Source organism: Lithobates pipiens, unplaced genomic scaffold (genome assembly GCF_037356315.1).
Source record: "Lithobates pipiens isolate NorthernLeopardFrog02 unplaced genomic scaffold, aLitPip1_a1.2 Scaffold_27, whole genome shotgun sequence".
Lineage (NCBI taxonomy): Eukaryota > Metazoa > Chordata > Amphibia > Anura > Ranidae > Lithobates > Lithobates pipiens.
This window is the reverse complement of record NW_027507788.1, coordinates 173,360,393-173,386,622: the sequence shown is the minus strand read 5'-3', so window position 1 is coordinate 173,386,622 and position 26,230 is coordinate 173,360,393. Positions and strand designations below refer to the sequence as shown.

At 44.4% G+C, this 26,230-nt stretch overlaps 1 protein-coding gene across 1 annotated transcript in view; it reads right to left on the bottom strand.

Annotated features, from left to right (window-relative positions):
• Window positions 1-968: 968 nt before the first annotated feature.
• The window catches only part of LOC143934350 (opioid-binding protein/cell adhesion molecule homolog), a 611,266-nt gene continuing 586,004 nt past the window's right edge, over window positions 969-26,230 (bottom strand). The window contains exons 5-8 of the mRNA XM_077457906.1: window positions 25,379-25,513; window positions 16,693-16,813; window positions 4,767-4,918; window positions 969-2,581 (exon numbers count right to left, since the gene is read on the bottom strand). Coding sequence (XP_077314032.1) covers window positions 2,484-2,581; window positions 4,767-4,918; window positions 16,693-16,813; window positions 25,379-25,513 — 506 coding nt within the window. The 3' untranslated portion in view covers window positions 969-2,483. The remainder of the gene's footprint in view (window positions 2,582-4,766; window positions 4,919-16,692; window positions 16,814-25,378; window positions 25,514-26,230) is intronic.

Here is a 26,230-nt window from a genome sequence, read left to right as displayed (position 1 = left end):
CTGCAGCCTCTATTATCGCATGTAACATGTCCACAGCCTCTAACCATCTCCTGTACCATGTATGCAGCCTCTAACCATCTCCTGTACCATGTATGCAGCATCTAACCATATCCTGTACCAGGCTTGCAGCCTCTAACCATATCCTGTACCAGGCTTGCAGCCTCTAACCATATCCTGTACCAGGCCTGCAGCCTCTAACCATCTCCTGTACCATGTCTGCAGCCTCTAATTATCTCCTGTAACATGTTCGCAGCCTCTAACCAACTCCTAAATTTAACTTATTAGGGTATTATGCATAAGGTATTCCTATGGGGGAGGCAGACTGTCTAAGGTGGTCATTGTCATGATTATAGGACTAGCACTACTGTCTAAGGTGACCATTGTCTGAGATCATGGGAGTAGCCCTTATCTGATGGTTTTCTGTATAAATTCTAAACAATTATAAATAAATGTATAAAAGTGTGGCTCTCGAATAAAGTAGTTCTTATTCTGGTGTACTCCAAGACTGGTGTTGTCTGCTTCTTGGGGTTACTATAGCAAGATCCATTAGCCATGTGTTCCTGAACTTGGTAAACAGCTTCTTGGCAGTATATACCCAACAATTTTGGGAACTGCCCCAATGACCTTGTATAAATACCTAAATGGTCTAAATAGTAAACGTAGTGCAAAGTTGTTCACTTTTAAGGTTTCGAGTTAAATTAAAATGACAAGGGGCACTCTCTGGAGAAAAAGAGGCGTAACCTCCATGTACGGAAGGGCTTCACAGGAGCAAGTTTTAGCCAATTCTGTAAATTGTTTCAAAAAAGGTTGGAAGTGTTTGTAAATGCATAAAATACAACGGGTTATTATTATATACAAGTAATACCGTAGATTTTTGATCCGAGAGATTGGAGTGACAGTCGTGCAACCTTGATACATTTTTAATGTTCAGGCTCATTAGTTTGCAGAGCATGAAGAAAGATCGCAGGTACAAATATCAGACTTTATTGACACATCACAGGATTACAACCATCTGACTGTCCTCATCTAGAAAAAATGTACAAACGCTGTGGAACATGCAGCGATCCGGCTGTGTCTTAACTAAACATTCTTGCCTTCTAAGATTTAAATGAAAGCCAAATAAATAGATCCCAAAAATTTCATTGTGTCATGAAATTCCAAGCGTGCTCCCTCAAATAGATCAGACCATCACTAAGATGATATCTATGACAGATCTGTGGGACATATTATAGCTTAAATGATGTAGATGAGCTGTCAATGGAGGTTACTGTAGAGGGGAATGTTTCAGCCATCACTCTAGAGAGGCAATGCTCTCCAGCTTTCTGTTGCTCCATTAATATTCTACTAACATTTTTGAAATGGTAACAATGGATGGACTGTACTGGAGATGCTAGGGCAGAGTGATTGTTATAGCAAGGGGTTACAATCGGCAGTTACAGGCTGGCTATCAGCCCACAGTTGTCAGAAATGTTGGAGTTCCCAAAATAATATCCTGACATTGAAGGTCCCACAATAATGACACTGACAGTTGGGCAACCAAATTGGCAAAATAACATTGTGTAAAAGAAATGTAGTCATCTGTTCTTGAACCATGGAAAATGGAGCCTCTGATAGTCCAGTTGGCCATCACATCCTTTCATGTATATTATAATCACCTTCAGTCTTTACACAAGACTGCTGGTAACCGTGTGCTTGACAACAGGAGTGTGCCAGTGTCCATCTCATCCAATATGGGTTGTCAGAGTCAGAGGGCTGCCTCATGGATTTCACCATTAACATACTTAGACAGAAGCCACAAATCTGCATACTGAATGGAAACTGATCACTAAAGGCCCTCCGATGACCCAATGGGATGCTGGTACTCTTTGAAACATACAGATATTCTTATAGGTTGTGTAATCCTATTGCACTGGAGAGTTTCATACTCTAAATTTGACAGTGTAGTCTGTGCGAGTGGTCAGTAAGGATAATTAGCTAAGCACAACTACACAAAAATATCTGCCCACTCCTTCTTAGAGCCTGAGTATTTCTTGTAGGTCCACTATATGTACCAGTCCTTTGCAGTGTCCAAAAAAATTATAATGTATCTGTGGAGCCAATGATGCAGGTGAAGGAGATCTCTATTCCACCGATGCAGTGAAGACCACTGTCCATGTAGCCAGCCCTCCTCTCACCTCATCCTGCCTTATCTGAAAAGACCTATGGAGCATGACACAGGGACTGACATAGACACCAACACAAGAAACCAGCCCCATAGTTCCCCCGGGCTCCCATTCCACATCTGAGGTGCCTGCAGGGGCTTTCAGTGTGTAGAAAAGAAAGATTTTTCAGCAGGATAACAAACCCGAGGGAGGATGAGGATAGCAAGGTGGAGGGTCCTCCAAAATATCTATGAAGTCTTTTCCTGGGAAGGGGGAGAGGGGCGCTCCACATGGCTTCAAGGTATCTCAAACCTCCCCCCATCTCCACAGTCACCTTCTTCATCAAAACTTGCTGAGGGAGTAGAGGATGGAGCACCAGAGGCAGATGATGGCCAAGGCAGCTGAGGTGGAGCTGCTTGTGTTGTGCACGGCTCCTGGTCCTGCAAAGAGAAAGTGTTCATTATTCATTAGTGCAAGCCAGCGAAAATAGTTTATTTTAATCTAGCCTACCAAAGGGGATACAGCAGAATGCCTCAGCAGGATGGACTGGGTGAGTCTAGAAAACTGAAGAGCTTCTCCCATCAGCATTAAAATCACACGTGTGCGTTAAACAGGCCTGATGTATCAAAGACCCAGTGAAGATTGAAACAAGTTGAGAGGACCTAACACAGCAACCTGCTGTTTTTAACGTATATGTAGCACCCTCCTAGTTGCTAATGTAGGTAAACTTAGTCTGGTTCCTCTGCATGCAGAAGAGCATAGGTTACTTTTGTTTATAAGGCTGTACAGTGCTCCAAAGGTTGTGGCTCTGTTGCTACCTCCTCTTGGCTTCTAGAAATCTCTGGATAGTTCTGGAACTTAGAGGGTGGAGGAACAGAGGATGGAGCCTGAATATTTAGTTGAGTTTCCACCAATCCCTGGGGAGGTAAGGGCCAGAAGGTGGGGAAACAACCCATTAATACTCAAGAGCCTGGCAGTCAGGGCGCAGAGTCCAGTTGTCTGGAGGGACCCCTGTGCTCAGGGGCTCTGCCCCTGGAGACCAGGAGAGAGAGAAAGAGAGAGAGAGAGGGGGGGTGGGAAACCTCACACCAGTCCAATCTCACCTAGGCTTAGTTGTAGACATCCAGGGAACCAGAATCAGTGTGTATAGCAGTAAGGCCGGTGCAGCAGCCTTCTTGATTTAAGGAACTACTTAAAAGAAATTGAGTGAGAACCTTCCATTCAACATACCCCAAGGCTAAAGAGAGGACAGAAATGCACAATAATTTAAATGTCTGGGACCAGGGGACAGCTTAGAGCCAGTGCAAAGATGCCAAGAGCACCCCAATATCCATAGCATGGGTCAAATGCAGCAAGGTGATTGCAACACAGCCAGGTGCTACACCTGCAACTATTTTTTTTGCAAATTCTGTTCTTTCTTTATCTGTACCATCACTCCAATGGGTGAGCAGCACGGTTGACGTTAGTTCATAGCAGCCAGAGACACTAGCGGGTCCTCATCTGTTTGTTCTTCATTTCTGGGCATCCCATGCATCCCTATTCCCTATGCAATTTCATCCCTTTTAAATAAACAAAATATAACCAAATCCCAAATTTATTGAGCCTCTGGAGAGAGTGAGAAAATTCCTTTTTCCTGGCTGTGTGGGAGAAAGACCCGACAAATCTGGCAGCTCTTGCGGGGGTTAGCTACAAATATATTTATACTGTGCCCACTTTTAACCACTTACTGACTGCCCTATAGCAGATATACTGCTAGAGGGCGGCCGCTGTGAGCAGGATCACGTATCTATAGGTACGTGATCCAGCACTTCTGGGTCATGGGCGCAAATGCGAAAATTCTACACAGTGAGTACCACAGACTTGATAGGTAATGATTAACCACGTTAGTGTGTGAAACGCGTATGTAGCAGAATACATATTGGTCTAAATTGATAAAGAAATGTTTTCAATTTTTTTATTGGATATGTTTAATAGCAGAAAGTAAAACGTGTCAAAATTGTTGGTCTTTTTTTGTTCATAGCGCAAAAAAAAAAAAAAACACAGAGGTGATCAAATACCACCAAATTAAAACTTTATTTGTGGGGAAAGAAGGACATACATTATATTTGGGAACAGCGTCGCACAACCGCCCAAAAAATGGCCTGGTCATGAAATGTTCTGGTGCTGAAATGGTTAATAGATGTAGTTTAGGATATATGTTGCATTGATCTTGGAGATGTGCTAATCAATCAAAGGACTCTGACTTATCAAAGAGTCTGAAATAAAAACTATTTGTTGGCCCTTGGATGCAGGGCATGCCAGAAGCAGAATCAAATTCTGAAATCTGATTGACTGCTAAGGGGAACACAGACAGAGCTCATTTGTGTTCAGATTAAAACTCTCTCTCTTCTCAGGACAGTGACGGGTCTCTAATATATTGTATGTCCGTGACAGAAAGGCTAAGTATATACCCTTGTGATGTGCGGCTAGAGTGAGATTGTTACTATGGCTGCTCTTCTCAGCAGGTGACCCCACTGAGTTGCTAATACCAGCAAATTACAGTCCAGAAAACACTGCTCCAGTACAGAAGGCAATCAAACAATTGATTAGTCGCTACAGGCAACATAGATGTAGTTCTTATCATACCATATAAGATGACACTGGCGTTGCTGTTGCCCAGCTTATTTGATGCCACACAAGTATAATTCCCATAATCCTTTTCAGATACGTTGAAGAAGGTCAGAACGGACATGTGATCTTTGTTGTCGATCCTTACTCCACCCAGGTTGTTAGATAACCTGTAGAATACAAGCAAATTTCATCACAATTCCAGTCTCACAGGAACACAAAACATGTTCATTTGCTCTGGCGGAAAATCTATTTAGATAAAAATCACTTGTCAGTTTTCCTATCTTGGAGATGTGCGCATGTTACCAGACACAGCGTGGAAATATTCATCGACATGAAAGATATAGCCAGATTCCCCACTGTCTCTATCAACTAAGTCATGCAAAACTTTTAACTTCTGCAGTACCTTTAACTGTAATGTTTTGCAAGTTCTATCATGCCGATATGGTAATTGTCTGTCAGTTTGAAACCATTTCTCTAGAGCAGCCTTTCTAGACCTTTTCAACACAGAGGAACCATGGAAATAATTCTCTGGTCTGCTAAAAATTCTCTCTACAACTCTACAACTCATCATACATTAGTGTGATGGCCAATGAGAAGAATGGTCCTTACACTTGTGGTTATTGGGAAGAATGACCCCCTTACAGATAACTAAAAAGATCAATGGTGTCCTTGAGAACTTACCTGAGAGGGAGAAATTGACCATTGCTCAGGGAACCCCTATCAACCTCTAGAGCAGGGGTGCTCAACCTGTGGCTCTCCAGCTGTTGCAAAACTACAAGTCCCATCATGCCTCTGCCTCTGGGTGTCATGCTTGTGGCTGTCGGAGTCTTGCTATGCATCATGGGACTTGTAGTTCCGCAACAGCTGGAGAGCCACAGGTTGAGCACCCCTGCTCTAGAGGAACCCAATGGTTCCATGGAACCCTGGTTGAGAAACAATGCTCTAGTCTAGAGTCTACCGAACAAGGAGCAGAGCAACACTCAGTGTGGCACCATTGGATCTAGACTTGTTGGAAGGTAACAGATAAAGGTGTAGCAGACTTTTCACCTATATAAGCTGCAGATATTAATGGACAAGGGACAGGGCGGAATGTTGGACACTCAGTCTGGCATTATCTGGTCTTCACTTGTACAAAGGCCACTAATGGGGGAGGGGGGCTGATATTTCCCCAGTAAATCTCCTAGACAGAGGTAGAGCAGAGTGGTGGACACTCACTGTGGCTTCATGATGTCTAGACTTGTAGGAAGCCCAAAGACGGAGACGGAGGCCAAATATGAGCCCCCTCAGATCCAAAAACACAACCATGTGTCAGGCAGCAAATTCTCAAGGATAAAGCTGCGTACACACGATCTGAATTACTGATGGAAAATGTTCGATGTAAGCTTGTTGTCGGAAAGTCTGACCGTGTGTATGCTCCATCGAACATTTGCTGTCGGAATTTCCACACACAAATGTTTGAGAGCAGGTTCTCAAATTCTCAGACAACAAAACTTGTTGTCGGAAATTCCGATCATGTGTATACAAGTCCATCGCCCAAAAGCTCATGCATGCTCTGAATCAAGCAGAAGGAGCCGCACTGACTATTGAACTTCCTTTTTCTCTGCTCGTCACACATCTTGTACGTCACCGCGTTCCCATGTTTGGAATTTTGAGCCAACATTTGTGTGACCATGTGTATGCAAGACAAGTTTTAGCCAACATCCTTCAGAAAAAAATCCACGGTTTTGTTTTTGGAAAATCTGATCGTGTGTATGGGGCATAGTTGTGAAACCTAGGACACAGCAAATATATAAATTGGTATATTTGTTGATGAATGAATAATACCAATTCAGGTGAGAAGTGGCCAGCCACATGTCAGTTTTTGGAGTTATGGTGACACCAGTGAATGATGCCTGCATAGTTTGTGTTGAAATGACCCCCTTGAAGCCCATGTGACATGGTGATAACACTGGAGCACAATCAGGAAACAGGGCCAGAACATTGTTTCCCTATAACAGGACATGCTTGAACCACCTTCATAGCTTGATTACCAGGAATTCATTTAAAAGAAGTTGCAAATTAAGAAATATTGAAAATGATGACAAAATTATCTTTTGGGGTGAGTCTGGGATCCCTGGATCAGCTACCTAACGGTAACCACCTATTAGACAGCTCTGCTTTGGATTGAAGGGGCTATATTCCCGTGTACTCATTTCTTTCCAGCCGTGTCTTTTTCGTCGTCTTTTACGTTTTTTATTTTTCTATCTCCCATCACTTTGGGAAGACTTCTTCGGAAGCGTAATTAAATGGGAGGTTGAGGTTTGTGGGGTACGCAGCTTGTAGCCATAAGGGGCCCAGAATGGTTGGGCTACCTGGGATTTGCACGTGGCTGCCCTATATCTTCTTGCACTACCATGACGATAAGCCTGTTTGATGCAGATGGCTAAGTAGTATGGTTTCCACCTCACCCTTTAAAACTGAACAATTGTTAATTACACAGGTTCTGTGGCTGATTAACTGCTTAAGGACCGCCTCACGCCGATATATCTGTGTAAACAAACCTCTCCCCGTGCTTCCTAGTGTGGATGTCACCGATCGTCTCTTCCCTTTTATAGGGAAGGACGATCAGTGACGTCACATGCCAGGCCACGCCCCCTACAATAAAAAAAAACACATAACGTCATACATAACACCTACACTCTCCTCTAGTGGTTAACTACTTCACTGCCAGTGTCATTTACACAGGAATCAGTGCATTTAAATAGCACTGATTGCTGTATAAATGACAATGGTCCCAAAATGTGTCAAAAATGTCCAATGTGTCTGCCATAATGTCGCATGTCCGCGCAATTGTCACTTAAAGCAACGCAGTGCCGAATCACAAAAAGGGGCCTGGTCCTTTGGCTGCAAATTGGTCTGGGGCTTAAGTGGTTAAGGTGGTAATTAAACTCACTTGTTGTCTTATCTGCATTAAATTAGCCTCAGAACCTGTGTAATTCATATGTGTTCAGGTTTAAAGGGGGGGTGAGGTGGCAACTCTACTAATGAGTCGCTCATAATATGCCGTGGTTAGCATATGTCAGACATGATGAAAGCCTGGATCTTCAATTTCTCATCTTTTATACTGGGAATGTTATTATCGTTATAATTGTAACCTTATATTTTGTTATGAAAGGGCGATGTTGTATGATGATATGTGTAATGGCACTTGTAATCTCTGTCTACTTATACAAGTACAATCTCTGAATAAACATTATTGAAAAGAAAAAATAGTAAAAATGGAATACATTACCATTAAAGAAGATTTTGCAATTGGATTTAAAAAATATCTACTTTCAGGTGATTTCACTGTGATGTTTATGAGTGGGTTTTTTCCCTATCAATTAACTCTTACTTATCGTCAGAGGAAAGGTCCTTATATCTCTGCCTGTTACTGTAACCTAGCTACAATTCAGTTTGCACTCTCAAGTACTCTCAGTACTTTCGGAATCATAAACCTGGAACAAGGATGACATTAAAAAGGTCACAGGTCCTTGTCTGCATACTTGTTAGTTTAGTAAAAGCAGAGGGTCAGCAATACACCCAGGTAAATTGCATTTTAAAGATGAGAGGTCAGCAACGGCAGCCTACTTGTTCTGTCAGGAAAGGCTTCCATGAATGTCTTACTACTTCTCAAGTAACTGCCATCCGGCAGTGATGGCATCACTTTTCTGCCCATCAACATTTGCTAATATTGCAAATATTTCTGAGGTTTTGTATGCTGGAACCATGGGGCAGACACTTAAGACACCTGGGAACCAGTATACATTCACAGAATAATTCTCCTGCGCTTGGGTGGTAGGTCTAGGGGATGTATAGTGCAGACTAGTGATGGCCGAACGGTTCGCCCGGCGGTCGTTTCGCGAATTTCGGCTGTTCGCGGTCTGCCCGTTCGGCGGACTATTGGCACCGTTCGCCCGGCGGACTTCCGTGTTTACTGTGTAAAAGAACTTTGACCTATGATGACACATCCATCATGGGGTACAGGACAGCCAATTGAGACATTACAGCACATGGACACTTGGACATTCCCCCTAACTTATAAATAGACCCGATCCGGCGGCCATTTTACATTCTTTCTTCTGTCACTATAGGGAGAGGTTGCTGTGTGGAGCAGGGAGAGATTGCAGTGACCCAAATCGCTAGCTATTTGGTACACAAAAGTTCTTTTCAGGACTGGTATAGGTGTTAGGTGTATATAGGTTTGCTGTGCTACTGATTGTTGCAGCAGCCTGAGTGTGTTTTGTCAGTTTAGAGAAAGGGACAGGAAGGTGTGTCTGCTGCAGGGACAGTCAGTTTAGTCATTAGCTGTTACTATCAGGTCCACAAAAGTGCTATTCCAGTTATTGTTCCAGTAGCCTCTGTTTTGTCAGTTTATATAGGGACAGGCAAGAAGCAGTGTGTGAGGCAGTGAGGGTCAGTTTAATCAGTAGCTGTTAGTATATTAGGTCCACAAAGGTTCTTTTCAGGACTGGTATCAGTGGTATGGTAATAGGCTTGTATACGTATAATATTCTTTCTTCCAAATATAGAAAGAATATTATACTCGACTGCTGCCCTTCTGCTGCAGTCTGCTAATCATTCACAACCTACTTGTTCCACAAAGCTCCTTATAAGGACTGTTAATAACCTGGTGTAGGGTGCTATAGTACATAGGGTTGAGTGAGGTACAGTCTGCCATTCTATAAGGACTGGTATAGGTCCACAATACATAGGGTTGAGGTACACTACTGCTGACCGCTGCCCTATACTGCAGCAGTCCTTCATCGGTATAGGGACTGACGTACAGTCTGCTAATCACTCACATATAACCTACTTGTTCCACAAAGGTCCTTATAAGGACTGGTAAGGTATAGGGTACTACAGTACATAGGGTTGAGTGAAGTACAGTCTGCCATTCTATAAGGACTGGTATAGGTCCACAATGTATAGGGTTGAGGTGCACTACTGCTGACCGCTGCCCTATACTGCAGCAGTCCTTCATCGGTATAGGGACTGACGTACAGTCTGCTAATCACTCACACACAACTTACTTGTTCCACAAAGGTCCTTATAAGGACTGGTAAGGTATAGGGTACTACAGTACATAGGGTTGAGTGAAGTACAGTCTGCCATTCTATAAGGACTGGTATAGGTCCACAATACATAGGGTTGAGGTGCACTACTGCTGACCGCTGCCCTATACTGCAGCAGTCCTTCATCGGTATAGGGACTGACGTACAGTCTGCTAATCACTCACATACAACCTACTTGTTCCACAAAGGTCCTTATAAGGACTGGTAAGGTATAGGGTACTACAGTACATAGGGTTGAGTGAAGTACAGTCTGCCATTCTATAAGGACTGGTATAGGTCCACAATGCATAGGGTTGAGGTGCACTACTGCTGACCGCTGCCCTATACTGCAGCAGTCCTTCATCGGTATAGGGACTGACGTACAGTCTGCTAATCACTCACACACAACCTACTTGTTCCACAAAGGTCCTTATAAGGACTGGTAAGGTATAGGGTACTACAGTACATAGGGTTGAGTGAGGTACAGTCTGCCATTCTATAAGGACTGGTATAGGTCCACAATACATAGGGTTGAGGTGCACTACTGCTGACCGCTGCCCTATACTGCAGCAGTCCTTCATCGGTATAGGGACTGACGTACAGTCTGCTAATCACTCACACACAACCTACTTGTTCCACAAAGGTCCTTATAAGGACTGGTAAGGTATAGGGTACTACAGTACATAGGGTTGAGTGAGGTACAGTCTGCCATTCTATAAGGACTGGTATAGGTCCACAATACATAGGGTTGAGGTGCACTACTGCTGACTGACCGCTGCCCTATACTGCAGCAGTCCTTCATCGGTATAGGGACTGAGAGTTTTGTCACAGGGTCATTTAAAAAATGACAGGCAGAGGAAGAGGCAGGCCCTTCCGCAGGGGTGGTAGAAGAGGAGGTAGCAACAACCGCTACTCAGCAGTCTGACGACAGTACCCAGATCAGCCCAAGGAGGAGGTTGGTCCCTGGTGTTGCTGCCTACTCCGAGATCTCTACTTATAGCGGTGGGGAAGGTGACGTTGATGATGACGTGTCTAGTGATGTCACGTGGGTGCACAAAAGAGAGGAAGAGGAGGGGAGTTCAGAGGGAGATATGGACCAGCAGATAGGGAGGAGAAGCAGGAATAACTTACATTGCACAGGAGGGACAAAGCAGACTGCAAATGTATCAGGAGCGAGTCATCGACCATGTACGGTCACATCTGGCGCTCCCAGGACACCGGCACATGGCTCCGCAGTGTGGGCTTTTTTTAACGTGTCCGCTGCTGACAATAGCGTTGCCATCTGCAATCTTTGCAGTCAACGCCTTAGTCGCGGTAAGCCCAACACTTACCTAGGGACGACCGCCTTAAGAAGGCACATGAGCAGCCATCACCGAGCCGAGTGGGAGCAACGGAACACACAAAGCCACACTGCAGGCTCTCACCGTCCAGCCTCGTCTTCTACTTCTACTTCTCCTCTCTCCTCACAATTGTCCTCCACTCCACCTTCCATCACACCAAGCTCACATTTTTCTGCAAAAAGGCAGGCTTCCGTGGGCCTAATGTTCGAGCGTAAAAAAATGATGATGCTGGATAACCCTCTTGCCCAACGGTTGACGGCTGGCTTGTCAGAACTGATAGCCCGCCAACTATTGCCATATAAACTGGTGGACTCGGAGGCCTTTCGCAAATTTGTGGCCATTGGAACACCACAATGGAAGGTCCCAGGAAGGAAGTATTTCTCAGAGAAGGCATCCCAGAGCTATATGACCATGTTCAGCGGCAAGTGAATGTATCTCTGGCACACAGTGTCGGTGCCAAGATACATCTGACCACAGACACGTGGTCTAGCAAACACAGGCAGGGAAGGTATATCACTTTTACTGCCCACTGGGTGAACCTTCTGACGGCCTCCTTTTCCGCTGCTAGCGTCTCTTCCGCTGCGCCGCCCAAGCTCCCCAGAACCTATTCGACATGCCAGGTGAGACGTTGCCATGCCGTGCTGCGTCTGTTGTACCTGGAAGCCAAGAGCCACACTGGCCCGGCACTCCTTTCAGCTTTGCGTTCACAGGCAAATCTGTGGCTAACACCGCTCAATTTAATAGTTGGTAAAGTGGTGTGTGACAACGGTGCCAATCTGCTTAGCGCATTGAAACAGGACAAAATCACGCACGTGCCATGCATGGCACACGTCTTAAACTTGGTCGTGCAGCGATTCCTTGTCAAATACCCTGGGGTCCAGGACATCTTGCGGCAGGCAAGGAAAATCTCGGCCCATTTCAGAAGATCTTACACGGCCATGGCTCGCCTTGCTGACATTCAGCGGCGACACAATCTGCCGGTCAGACGTCTTCTTTGCGATTGCCCGATGCAATGGAACTCTTCTATATGCTTGATAGGCTGCTCCAGCAGAAACGTGCAGTTAACGTCTACCTGTATGAACTCTGCGGCAGAACCGGTTCTGGGGAGCTGGGTTTTTTTTCACCGCGCCAGTGGCTGCTCATGCGCGACGCATGCAGACTTCTGCGCCCATTTGAGGATATCACCAAACTGGTCAGTCGCAGCCATGGCGCCATCAGTGACATGGTACCTTATGCCTTCTTTATGGAGCGTGCATTGCGTTGTGTCATTGATCAAGCTGTGGAGGAGCAGGAGCGGGAAGATGAGGAAGTCGCAATGCTGGATGAATTCCCAGGGGGGGCTACTCTATCTGAGACAAGTCAACAACAGGAGTCTGAAGAGGAGTCAGAGGAGGATGGTGCCGGGGCGGATGAGGAGGAGCAAGAAGAGCATGCTTTAAACCTTTCTGGGATCCCTGTTGTGCGTGAATGGGGAGAGGAGAATGAAGAGGATGACATTATCCTGGATGATGAGCAGGAGCCAGGCCACCACACCGCTTCCAGTTTAGTGCAAATGGGGGCCTTCATGCTCCAGTGTTTTAATAGGTACCCCCGTATAAAAAGCATAAGGGTCAAGGACCAGTACTGGGTGGCAACGTACTTAGACCCCCGGTACGGAAAAGGTTACCGCCGTCACAGAGGGCTGGCAGAATGGAGCACTTCCAGGCCTTGCTTCGAGAAATGCTGCATTCTGCTTTTGCGTGCGCTGGCAGAGGAGCAATTCCCACTCCCAGAGAAGGAGTTGCGGGTACCAATCCAACAGCGCCTGCAAGAAGAGGCCGGTTTGAAGATGTGTTCGTGACTTCGGATATGAGGTCATTCTTTCAGCCGACCCATCGACAGGTGTCATCCGGATCCAGCATCAAGGAAAGCCTAGACCGTCAGGTGTCCGACTACATCGGGTTAACGTCTGATGTGGACGCTCTGAGGAGTGATGAACCCCTGGACTACTGGGTGGGCAGGCTTGACCTCTGGCCAGAGCTTGCCCAATTTGCAATCGAACTGTTGGCTTGCCCCTCATCCAGTGTCCTGTCCGAAAGGACGTTCAGCGCAGCGGGGGGGTCGTGACCGATAAGCGTACTTGCCTAGCTCACGACAGTGTTAACTACCTCACATTTCTAAAAATGAAGGAGGCATGGATCTCGGAGGAATTCAACACATGTGACCAGTAGACCATGTATATGTCTATAAACTATTTTTTTAATCGAGCACAGAGACCTTCTTTCTTAATTTGGCTCACTTCCTTGTCCAAAAAAAGCACACGTACTATATAGCCGTACCCTCCTCTTTGAAGAGGTTGAGCGGTGTCATATTTCTACTGGGGCTGCTTATTATGAGGGGCTCCCACCATCCATGTGCTGTGCTGACATCCTCCTGGGGCTGTACCTCTGCTGTGCATATTATGAGGGGCTCCCACCATCCCTGTGCTGTGCTGACTTCCTCCTGGGACTGTACCTCTGCTGTGCATATTTTGAGGTGCTCCCACCATCCCTGTGCTATGCTCATTATGAGGGGCTCCCACCATCCCTGTGCTGTGCTGACTTCCTCCTGGGGCTGCTTATTATGAGGGGCTCCCACCATCCCTGTGCTATGCTGACATCCTCCTGGGGCTGCTTATTATGAGGGGCTCCCACCATCCCTGTGCTGTGCTGACATCCTCCTGGGGCTGCTTATTATGAGGGGCTCCCACCATCCCTGTGCTATGCTCATTATGAGGGGCTCCCACCATCCCTGTGCTATGCTCATTATGAGGGGCTCCCACCATCCCTGTGCTATGCTCATTATGAGGGGCTCCCACCATCCCTGTGCTATGCTGACTTCCTCCTGGGGCTGCTTATGGTGCAGGTGTCAGTGCTGTATATCACGGTGCTGATGTCAGTGCTCTTTATCACGGTGCTGCTGTCAGTGCTGTATATCAGGGTGCTGGTGTTAGTGCTTTATGTCACGCTGCTGATGTCAGTGCTCTCTATCACGGTGCTGTTGTCAGATGACTCTATCACGGTGCAGGTGTCATTGCTGTATGTCACGCTGCTGATGCCAGTGCTCTCTATCACGGTGCTGCTGTCAGTGCTGCATTTCACGGTGCTGGTGTTAGTGCTTTATGTCACGCTGCTGATGTCAGTGCTCTCTATCACGGTGCTGTTGTCAGATGACTATCACGGTGCAGGTGTCATTGCTGTATGTCACGCTGCTGATGTCAGTGCTCTCTATCACGGTGCTGCTGTCAGTGCTGTATATCACGGTGCTGGTGTTAGTGCTTTATGTCACGCTGCTGATGTCAGTGCTCTCTATCACGGTGCTGTTGTCAGATGACTCTATCATGGTGCAGGTGTCATTGCTGTATGTCACGCTGCTGGTGATCATCTCCTGCACCCTCTTCTTTGCCTACCCTGGTCCCTGACCTTCCCTCTCCTCCATTGCCTTCATGCGCTTCACAGTCCTGAATTGTCACAACAATTTCCCATATAAAAAAAGAATGCTTGTAGTTGTCGATCCCAGTTTCACCTCATACATGTGTTATGTCATTGGCTATGTGGTGGGACTATGTTTGCACAGCTATTAATTATTTTGTGGCTGGAAATTTGACCTGTAGGTTTGCGAAGTTCGCCTCCCATTGAAGTCAATGGGGCCCACCGCGAACGTTCCGGTTTGCGAACTATCGGCCGCTTTCGCGAAACGTCCCGTCGGAAGTTCGTCCATCACTAGTGCAGACAACTCTTTTCAATGCCGACGGCCTTGCTGCCCTCCTCAGAACAATGGGTGTCCTTAGAACTGTAAAATATTAGCAAAAGGAGGGCGCACCGACCTAGTGCATTACCAAAAATACATTTTATTCCAAATAAAAACAGCAATGGTTGTACTCACATGTGTTGTATATAAACATATCACAGCAAAGGCAGATGCAAACATTCTACCTCAGGTCTGTTATGAAGAACCAGTGATGCCAGAAGACAAAGCAGTATTCAGCGTATCTAACGTATTTCGAGAGAGGACCCTCTTCCTCAGAGCCAAAGTGATCCCTGTCTGTTCTTCCTGCATCACGTTGTTTTTATTTGGAATAAAATTTATTTTTGGTAATGCACTAGGTCGGTGCATCCTCCTTTTGCCAATATTAACCAGTATACATTGGCACTGATCAATAATTTTTGAAGGCTCTGAAAAGCTATCTTTACTTTCTAAACTGGGTGGTATAAAAAAAAAGTGTCTGTTGCAGCTTTTCTCCTGCATTGCTATAGTTCCTCTACACAAGACAATGAGAATTTATTGTGATCGTATCTCAAATGCAACCATTTTCCAGGAACACAAGTGAGAGCTGCTTCTGGAATTTGCATGTTCTTCTAATCCTTACAAGGTAATGAGTCCTCTGTATTACCATATGTGCAGCTGATCACATACTGTGCATAAGACGTTATAAATCTATAATCGTATTACTGATGTTATATATCTAGTACATGATAACCCCCAGCATGCTGCAGCAGGGAGCCTGCCTACTTTACATACATCAGAGTCACACTACTGAAAACATCTGTTCTTCATTTGGCATCAGAGAGGAATAAAGATACGAAAGATGCAAATATTTAAAAAAATTAATATGAAGTGTCCTTGGATGTGAATACAATTCTGAGGCCAAAAATAAACAGCGATGCTTTCTATTTATAAGCGTCTCTCGTTCCATCACATTCCAGAGGAGGGAGTACTCTGCTGTCATTCTTTACTCTCAGCTGTAGGGTCAGGGCCAATTACAACAAATGTTCTGATCGATCTTCTATCTCCTTATATTAGATTATAGAAGAGTGCACAGCCCATAGACGTGCTGCCTTGGGATCTGCTTTTTGTTGGTGGCACAGTCTAAGGAAGCACTTCTTCCTAATTGGTCTATATAAACACTTCCACCCATGGAATGGACAAGCTCCAATCAGAGTGCAGCTCTGTAGTGTGATTAAGAAATCTTCTATAATCAGAGATGTGGTCAAACAGCTTCAGAAAATGATGAATTTAATGCCAAGGAGCAGCACTAAAGTAGATCTCCGCCTATAAAAAAAACAAAAACAGTTTTCTTCTGACTTCTCCCCCCTTTCCTCTCTCACATTTAGATAATGTTTTTAGCTTTATTGTGTTTGAGGAGAGAGTGACGTGTAGCCCCCTGTCTTCAACAGCGACTACTACCTACATTTTGTTGGGTTTCAGCCCAAGCTGAATTTGTAGTTTATTTCATCCCTTGGTTTCCCCTAAGCTCAGTGGAGCTGTTGTTTCGCTCAGCTGCCAGTAGGTGTCACTGATACCTGGCAACGGGATGGGATTCCACAATAAGACTTATACACTAAATATTTATATTTTCTTCAGCCAATGAGTAAGAGGTTTCTTACCACTGGTACATGCTGGGGAGGATATAAATATCTTGATATCTTGGGCAAGCCTTGTGATCCCCTATTAAGAATAAGGATTATTGGGATATTTCACAGAGTTTCTATCTAATTCTCCGAGACTCACCGAGTGTCTTCCTTATACCACTGGAATTCAGCCAGCGGCACAGCCAGGGCAGAGCAGCGCAGAATTCCTTTCTGTCCGACAGACGCTCCCGTGTTTCTGGCATCAGATATGTATGGTGGGTCTGTGAAATGGACACGCAAATCAAAAAGTCAGCTCAATTATATCATTTAGTGGTAGGTTTATCAAAGATTTGATGGGGACTTCACAAAACATTCACCCAACATTAGGCCAGTGAAAAAATACATTCCTTTAAATCAGCAGCACCTGTTCTTCAAAAGGAGAAGGTCTTTATTGTAACTCTCACCCTATTCAGAAAAATGTTCCTTACCATTACCAATAACCTGACATTTCATCATGCTGTTTCTAAATAAAATGTGTCTGGTTGAGAAGTTAAACCATTGCCTTTTTCAGAAGAAATGCAATGCTTGCTTATAGAGCATATTGTACCAGTGTTTGCAAGTAGCATTAACGGTTTCATTTTTTTTTTTTTTAAAGAGTGCCCCACATGCCTTGCTGATCGTCTCTACTGCTATATGTTGTACAATATAGATTGTACCTGCTAATATATAATATAGTGCAAATGCTGCAGGTATATGGCGTGCCTTGCAGATGAACTCTGCTGGTATATAATGTTGTATGTGGATTTCACCTGCTGATATAAATCTAATTCACATGCTTTTATATGGTCTTTGTTGGTGTATGTTGTATATGTAGAATGTACTTGCTAGCAGTAGCATATAATATATTTTGCAATATTCACATATGGTGTATCTTGAATATGGTCTCTTCTGGTATATTTTATGCATGTTGTTGGTACCTGCCAACATATAATATACAGTGCACATGCCGGTATATAGCATGCATTACAGATGGTCTCTGCTGGTATAAGTTGTACATATAGATTTTACCTGCTGATATATCATATATATAGTATACATGCCATTGGTATATGGCATGCCTTGCAGATGGCCCCTGCTAATAAATGCTGTACATTTAGATTGTACTTGCTGATACATATATAGCGGCGGGCTCCTGAAGAGTGTTTTTCAAAATTAAACTCTACCTAAACTGCAGTTAGGTTTGGGTATTATTTGTCTAAATTTGACTTCTGTGTCACCTAAACTGCAGTTAGGTCTGGGTATTATTTGTCTAAATTTGACTTCTGTATCAGTCTGACTGGACTGTGAGATGTTCAGCCTGGCCACAGGGGGCACTGTCACGGATGGTAGGCGTGGAACTATGGTCTGGTCAGGCTCTTAAGTTACTCTCTTTCGGAGCCAGGTCAGTGGGAGGGACCCTCTTGCTGTGCCCTCTGGGAGAGGGTATTTAAGATGCGGATGTCAAGTGGTTCGGGGATTCAGGTCCAGTATAATGTGCTAACTACTTGGATCTGGTCCTCCCGACCATCCCCCAGGAAGGCTATGGCCTGGTGTTCAGATTCACCCAACTTTGATGCCTTGGGGCTGGCTAGCCCAGGGCAAAGAAACGAAAGGAAGTTTCTGAGGTGGTTGGGTACCATCTCCGGTTCGGGAGAGACCCATTGTACTTTGAGCATTCCAGGGGAGGACTCTTTAGAAGAACACCACATATGGCTTGGTTTACTTATCAAGAGCCTGGAAGGGCTGAAGTTACCAAAAGAATCCAGTTTTGTGGATATCACCAAGCAGGTTGAAAGATCCAGGTATCCTACAAGTGTTCTACAGCTTAGTTTCCCTACATGTTTTTCAACAACGTCTGTGACAAAGACTTTGTTCCTGAGTAAGCACCTTGTTGGTTGCTATGCCTTGTGAGAGAGGGACTGTCCAACCTGAGTGCTCATCCAGCTGCGAATGGCTATTCTCTGGATGCAGTCAAAGTAAGCAAGTTTTTGGATTTTGATATTGAAAGTACCTGAACTACCTTTTCCAACCCTCTGATCCCAAGTTGAAAGACTGTTCAATGATTTGAGTTTTTGCAAATAAAATCCATTCAAGTGGATCTATTGTCAGTCTCAAGTTACTGGGTCATCTACCACGGGACATCCTCCAGAGGTGTCACAAGGGGAACGGAAGGTAACAGTAAGCCCAAAAAGTAAGCAGCGGCTCCTTCAGGGTTTAGTGCTACACATAATATATAATGCACATTGTTGGTGTATAGATGCCTTGCAGATGGTCTCTGCTTGTATATGTTTTATGCCGCGCACACACGGTCGAACTATTTGACGTACTTAGTCCATCATACAATCCGACGGACAATCCGTCGTAATTTCCACTGAACGGACTTGACCACACACGGATGCACAAACAGTCCGTCGAAAGCTTGCACGATGACGTGTACAGCACGTACGACGGGACTAGAAATAGGAAGTCCAAGACACAGCAAAGCACCCTTCCGCCGTGTAAATCCTTTCTGGGCATGCGCCATTCTTAGTCCGTCGGACTAGCCTACTCACGAGCGGATTGTCCACTGAAACCAAAGTATGACGGACAGAATTTCGAAAAATCCGAAATACTTAGTACGCCAGACTGCACGCTGAAAAAGTCAGCTGAAGCCCACACACTAGCGGATTGTCCGCTGAAATGTGTTTCAACGGACTAAGTACGTCAAACAGTTCGACCGTGTGTACGCGGCATTACATGTACAGTATGCTGATAAATAATATATAGTGCCCACGCTGGTATATGGTCTCTGACGGTGTAAATTGTAGACATAGATTGTACCTGTTGAAAAACAGTATACAGTGGGGAAAATAATTATTTGATCCCCGGCAGACGTTGGAAGTTTGCCCACTTAAAAAAAAAAATGAAGGATCTAACATTTTTACCATAGGTGTATTTTAAATGATAGAGACAGAATATCAACTAAAAATCTATAAAAAACACAACTCAAATGTTATAAATTGAGCTGCAGTTCAGTGAGTATAATAAATATTTGATCCCCAGGCAAAACAGTACTTGGTGGAGAAACCCTTCTTGGCAAGCACAGAGGTAAGACGTTTCTTGTAGTTGGTGACCAGGTTTGCACACATCTCAGGTGGGATTTTTGTCCACTCTTCTTTACAGAGAAAAAGAAAGTCCTTAAGGTTTATTGGCTGTAGCTTGGCAACTCAAAGTTTCAGCTTCCTCCATAAATTTTCTATAGGATTACGGTCTGGAGACTTGCTAGGCCACTCCATGACCTTAATGTGCTTCTTCTTGAGCCACACCTTTGTTACCTTGGTGGTATGTTTTGGGTCATTGTCATCCAAGATTTAACAATGCATGGCCCCGTCCATGCGCCCCTCAATATGGCAAAGTTAGCCTGTACCTTTAGCAGAGAAAGAGCTCCAAAGCATAGTGTTTCCACCTCTGCGCTGGACTGTGGGGATGGTGTCCTTAGGCTTATAGTCAGCATTTTCCTTTCTTCAAACACGGAGAATCAAGCTAATGTCAAAGAGCTCAATTTTGGTCTCATCTGACCACAGCACTTTCTCCCAATCCTTCTCTAAATCATTTAGATGTTCATTGACATGACTGTACATTTGCCTTCTTAAAGCAGTAGTAAAGCCCGCTTTGTGATTTTTACCTACAGGTAAGCCTATAATGAGGCTTACCTGTAGGTAAAATTAATATTTCCTAAACGAGCACCTTTTAGGAGACATTCACCCTGGGTGCAGCTAGTGACCTCACTGGCGCACATGCTCTAAAACTCCGGCATAACTTGCCGGAACCGAGGGCTCCCACGCACCAATCACACAGCCAGAGCGCACAAACCCAGAAGAAAGATGCGGAAGATGTCAGCCCTCTTAGCAGAGCTGGAGGGTTTCGTTGTAAGGTAAGTATTTCATAATTTGCTACTACGGTGCAATGCATACTAGCACATTATGGCATTGTCTTACAGGTGTTTTCTTGTTTACAACAGCTTTAAGGAGGGGGACCTTGCAGGCGCTGCAGGATTTCAATCTATGGTGGTGTATTGTGTTACCAATGGTTTGTTTGGTGGCTGTGATCCCAACTGTCTTGAGATCATTCACAAGCTCCTCCTGTGTAGTTCTGGGCTGATTCCTCCCTTTTCTCATGATCATCCTGACCCCATGAGGCGAAATCTTGCATGGAGCTCCAGACCGAGGGCGATTGATGGTTATTTTGTATTTCTTCCATTTGCAAATAATCGATCCAATAGTTGTGTGCTTCTCACCAAGCTTCTCGCTGATGGTCTTGTAGCACATTCCAGGCATGTGCAAATCTACATTGACAGATCTTTGTTCTTGCCCATGATGTTGAGGTTTGGATAGAAGAAAGAGATTATGTGAACAGGTGTTGTTTATGCGCATAGCAAGTTGTCGTTAGAAACACTTTCTTAAAGCGGAGTTCCACCCTAAAGTGGAACTTCCGCTCATCGGATTCCTCCCCCCCTCCGGTGCCACAATTGGCACCTTTCAGGGGGGAGGGGGGGTACAGACACCTGTATAATCCAGGTATCCGGGAATAACTAGCCACAGATGCCACCCCCGTTGTGTTCTGGGAAACATACAGTTCCCAGAACACAACGGGGACCAGTGAAGACGCACAGCGCAGTAGGGAACCGGCAGTGAAGCCACAGCGCTTCACTTCCTGATTCCCTGACAGAGGATGGCGGCGGGGGCAGTCGAGAGACGAGCGACATTTCCCATGATGCTCATGCACTCTGCAGTGTAGTGGAGCATCATGGGAAATGTAGTTCCAAAACATCAGGGGTGCCAAGGTTCACCATCACTGCCCTAGAGAATAAAATGGTGCTCGTTGCAATTTTATATGTCACATTGTGCAGCAGTTTTTAATTTCATTTACATTTTTTGGGGAAAAAATACACTTTAATGATTTAAAAGAAAAAATCCACAATAGTTACCCCAATTTTTTTATATAATGTGAAAGATGATGTTATGTCAAGGAGATTGATACCCAACATGTCAGGCTGTCTGCCTGTGGAATGGGGGAAAAACTACTGTGCTTAAAATTCTCCATAGGCATTGCTTTAAACGCCTTTCCAGGTTACCATTTTAGAGCTACAAAAGGAGTCGCCTGGTCCTAGAATTATTGCTCTAACGTTCGCGGGAATACCTCACATGTCTGGTGCAATCACCTTTTACATATGCGTCCGGGAGTAACTTGTGAGTTCGCATTTTGCGCATAAGCTTAATTTTTTATTATTATTATTTATTTATTTTATACAAAAACTTTTTTTATACTTTTTTTTGGATTAACTTTATTGCTATCACAAAAGATGAACAACATCCCTTGTGACTGCATGGGCTGTGACAGGTTCTCTTTATGGAGAGATCTTGATTCTATTAGACCCCAAATCTCTCCTCTGGCCTCCAATGCAGCCGATCAGACACAGATCAGACTGATTGGCTGCTTTCCCATCCGCCAGTGGTCAGGTAAACAAAGAGGTGGGACCGGAAGTGAAGACATACTTATCACTTTCTGTTTACGGGGGTCAGAGAGAGAGAGAGAGAGAGAGGGGGTCTCTCTGTTCCATGCAGGTAATGCCGCCAGTCGCATCACTCTGCAATCAGATGGTAGGGCCCAGGAGAGGCGGCAGCTGGATTGCGGGGAGGGGGGATTTAGGGGGACCCCCTTTCACCACCCGCAGAAGTGATCGGGTGGCTATTTAGCCACTTGAATCACTTCTGCTACAAAGGAGATCGCTGGCTGAAAACTTCAATACTGGGATGATGCATGTAGGTGCAAGAACATACATTCCACATTACGTAATAGTTATGCTACCAAAATTAGTGTGTGCTGTAAATTGCCTCCAGCATTGTTTCTGTTACTTCTTGCTAGAGGCCATTTTACTGAAGTCACGCAGTGGCGCGATCCCGATGCGCTTGTGTCACTCGGACACGGTGCATCTTAAATCGTCAGGAGGGCTCTGTGATTGGCCCTCCTGATCACATGGCGGCCGTGTCCAATCACGGCCATCATGTGATGTAAACAGAGAGCCGGTTGCTAGGAGATTTTGGGGGATATTTATTATAGCTAAATGTAAAAAATAATGTGTTTTTTTGAAAATTGGCGCTTTTTTTTTTTATAGTGCAAAAAAAAAAAAACGCAGGAGTGATCAAATACCACCAAAAGAAAGCTCTATTTGTGGGGAAAAACAGGATGTCAATTTTGTTTGGGAGCCACGTCGCACGACTGCGCAATTGTCAGTTAAAGCGACACGGTGCCGTATCGCAAAAAGTGCTCCGGTCAGGAAGGGGTTAAATCCTTCCGGGGCTGAAGTGGTTAAAGGGCCATTTTTTAAAAAAAAAATTGAAAATTTTAAATTCTATATATTTTTTTTCTTTTAAGAGTAAATGTGAGATCTAAAGTCTTTTTGACTACTGAGATTTTTGCAATTTAGAGGACCTGTCATGCTTATTTTTATTACAAGGCATGTTTAATAGAAATAAAAGTGATAAAAACTATTTTTTTAAAGGGACAGTGTAAAAAGAAAAAAGAAAAAAGTTAAATAAATGAAATAAAAAAAAATAAAAATTAAAGCACCCCATCCCTCCGAGCTTGCGCACAGAAAAACACATAAGTCATGCCCACATATGTAAACATTGTTCAAACCACACATGTTAGGTATCGCCATGATCATTAAAACAAGAGCAATGATACTAGCACTAGACTAGAAGTACCCTAGTTTGTTGCTATTCCATGAGCATGCTCAATTTTGAAGCATGACATGTTAGGTGTCTATTTACTCGGCGTAACATCATCTTTCACATTATAAAAAAAGAATTGGCCTTACTTTACTGTTTTTTTTTTATTCATGAAAGTGTATTTTTTTCCCAAAAAACTGCGTTTGAAACACCGCTGCGCAAATACAGTGTGTCATAAAATATTACAAAGACTGACATTTTATTCTCTAGGGTCTCTGATAAAAAAATATTTATATATATTGTTTGGGGGTTCTAAGTAATTTTTTAGCAAAAAAGACTAATGCAGGCCCGTCTTTAATATAGATTGGACCCTGGGCAAAATTTTTCTTGCCCCCCCCCCCAAGCAATTTCCCCTCTCCACCTACTCTGAGACATACAATAAATAGCAGCTTGACTTAAAATCAGTTTTCCGTATCAGATCAGGCATTAATTGCGATTGGTTGCCAGCAGTTACAGCATATCATTACTGCTCACTGATTAGTTGCTAGAGGTTACAGCACATCACCTCAGCAGGGGAGCATGATATACATAGGAATGCCGCCTTTATTTACATATCAATGCCAACAGCCACGGCTATTTACTCAGTATTGTCACCACTATTTACATAAGAATGCCGGTTATTTACATGTAAACAGGATCTGCAGGTGAGTCACCTGCACACAACAATAGGGCAGAGCTGGGCAGCATTAGTAGCAGCACTTCACACTCAGATATCAGGACACAGCACAGGAATAAAACTTCAAGGCACAAGGTTATTTAAACCTGGATAGTTGGCAAGTATGAGGCAGCTGTTTTGGGCCCCACAACAAAGACAGGGCCCAGGGCAGCTGCCCCTTTTGCCCTGCCTTAAAGACGGCCCTGGACTAATGTAAACAACAAATGTCAGAAAAAAGCCTGGCTCTTAACTGGTGTACCACATGAGCACATACTGTAGCCAGTCTGTGGGAGCCAGAATTATTGTTGGTTGGTAGGGGATCAAATACTGTATTTATTGGCGTATAACACTCAATTTGGACTAACAGGAACAGGGAGGGGACAGGACAAGAGCCGTCAGATTACATACAGCGAGAATCTCCATTGGCCTCTCTAATAGGAAGTCCCGTCTCCTGGGCCAGCATTGGACCAGTGTTCTGTCTATCATAGAACTTTGTATTAAAGAGGCTGCTGAGTAAACAGATTTGCGCTGGATGTAATCTGACAGCACTCGTCGTGCCCCATCCCTGTCCTCTCCGAGGCAGCAGTAATCTAAGGTGAGGCTGCAAATGGGCACTGATCAGGTTGCATTTATGGCAAAGGTGAGGCTGCATATGGGCATTGATCAAGCTGCAATGATGGGCAATTGTGAGGCTGTAGGTGGGCATTGATCAGGCTGCATTAATGGGCAATTGTGAGGCTGCAGATGGGCATTAATCAAGCTGCATTGATGGGCAATTGTGAGACTGCAGGTGGCATTGATCAGGCTACAGATGGGCAATGGTGAGGCTGCAGATGGGCAATGGTGAGGCTGCATTAATGGGCACTGACCCTTATTTTGCTTCAAAGTACTTAATTTTAATATTTTTTTTTTTTTCTGAAACTTCCCTCAAATGAAGGTGCGTGTTATATGCTGATAAATACGGTACTTATTTTACTCACGGAACTGTAAATCAATTTATAACATTTTGTATCATGTGTTTTTTTTCTGAATTTTTGGTTGATATTTTGTCTCTATCATTTAAAAAAAATAAACCTATGATAAAAATTATAGACCCTTCATTTCTTTGTAAGTGGGCAAACTTACAAATCTGCAGGGGATCAAGAATTATTTTCGCCACTGTATAGTGCATACGCTGGTATATGGTGTACATTGCAGATGGTCTCTGATGGTATATGTCATATACTGGTATATGGATTGTACCTGTCGCGTTTTAGAGTCCTCTGACAATCAATTGGTTTTTAAGATGACAGTAAATTGCTAGGCCCAGATATGCACTGTCAGACATTTCTCAGTGTCTTTTATGTACGTCTTTTCTTTAATAACAATAAGATGCCACTTACAGTTGACTGTGATTCTGACTCTGCGGACATCTGGTATGGAGACCTCATTGGCAGCACTGCATTCATATAGTCCAGACTGCTCCTTGGTGATCCCTGTGATCTCCAGATACTCATCATCACCTACAAATCCACGAGCTGTAAGAGGACACAGACAACTGTCTCATGAATAGCATATAGAGAACCCAACACACATGCACATGGCTTCATTGAGAATGACGGGTTGGTTAGCTTTCAGACACAAACATCATCTTTTCATGGAAAATTAGGGAAGGAACCTGACAATAACACATCAGCCATCCTTCCCTGCCACTATCCATAATGCCCTCCTGGGGACGCCAGTCCTTTACTTCCTCTGCAGCATTTGCTGTGGTCAGACAGGCATTTTTCATTAATTGTAAACAAATGGAAATAAAGAAAAGCCCAAATCAAGACAGGAAAAGAATAGAGGAGGGCGTACATGACCAAAGAAACAGGTTCAGTGAACAAGGACAGTACAGCACTCAGGATTGGAGGAACTGCAAAGGGAGGAGGGGCCATAGGCAACAGATATGGGAGCTGGCCCCTCTCTAGCGGGCAGTGGTAGTATGGAGGAGAGAACTTCCAACCCACCCTCCCTGTTATTATGATTGTTTGTCTCTTTGATTTTTTTTTCCCACAGATTTATGGGCTTCAAGGATCTCCTGGCAGTGGAGAGTGTGTTGGTCTTCACGGGTGATGGAAGAAAACTTGGATAAGGAAAAGTTCGGGACCCATCGGTGGTATGGGTCCCGCTGGTGGTATTCCAGTTAACAGTGGTTTACTGTAGCTGGAATTTGGTTAACCTCCCTGTATGATTATGTCGGATTTTAGGTG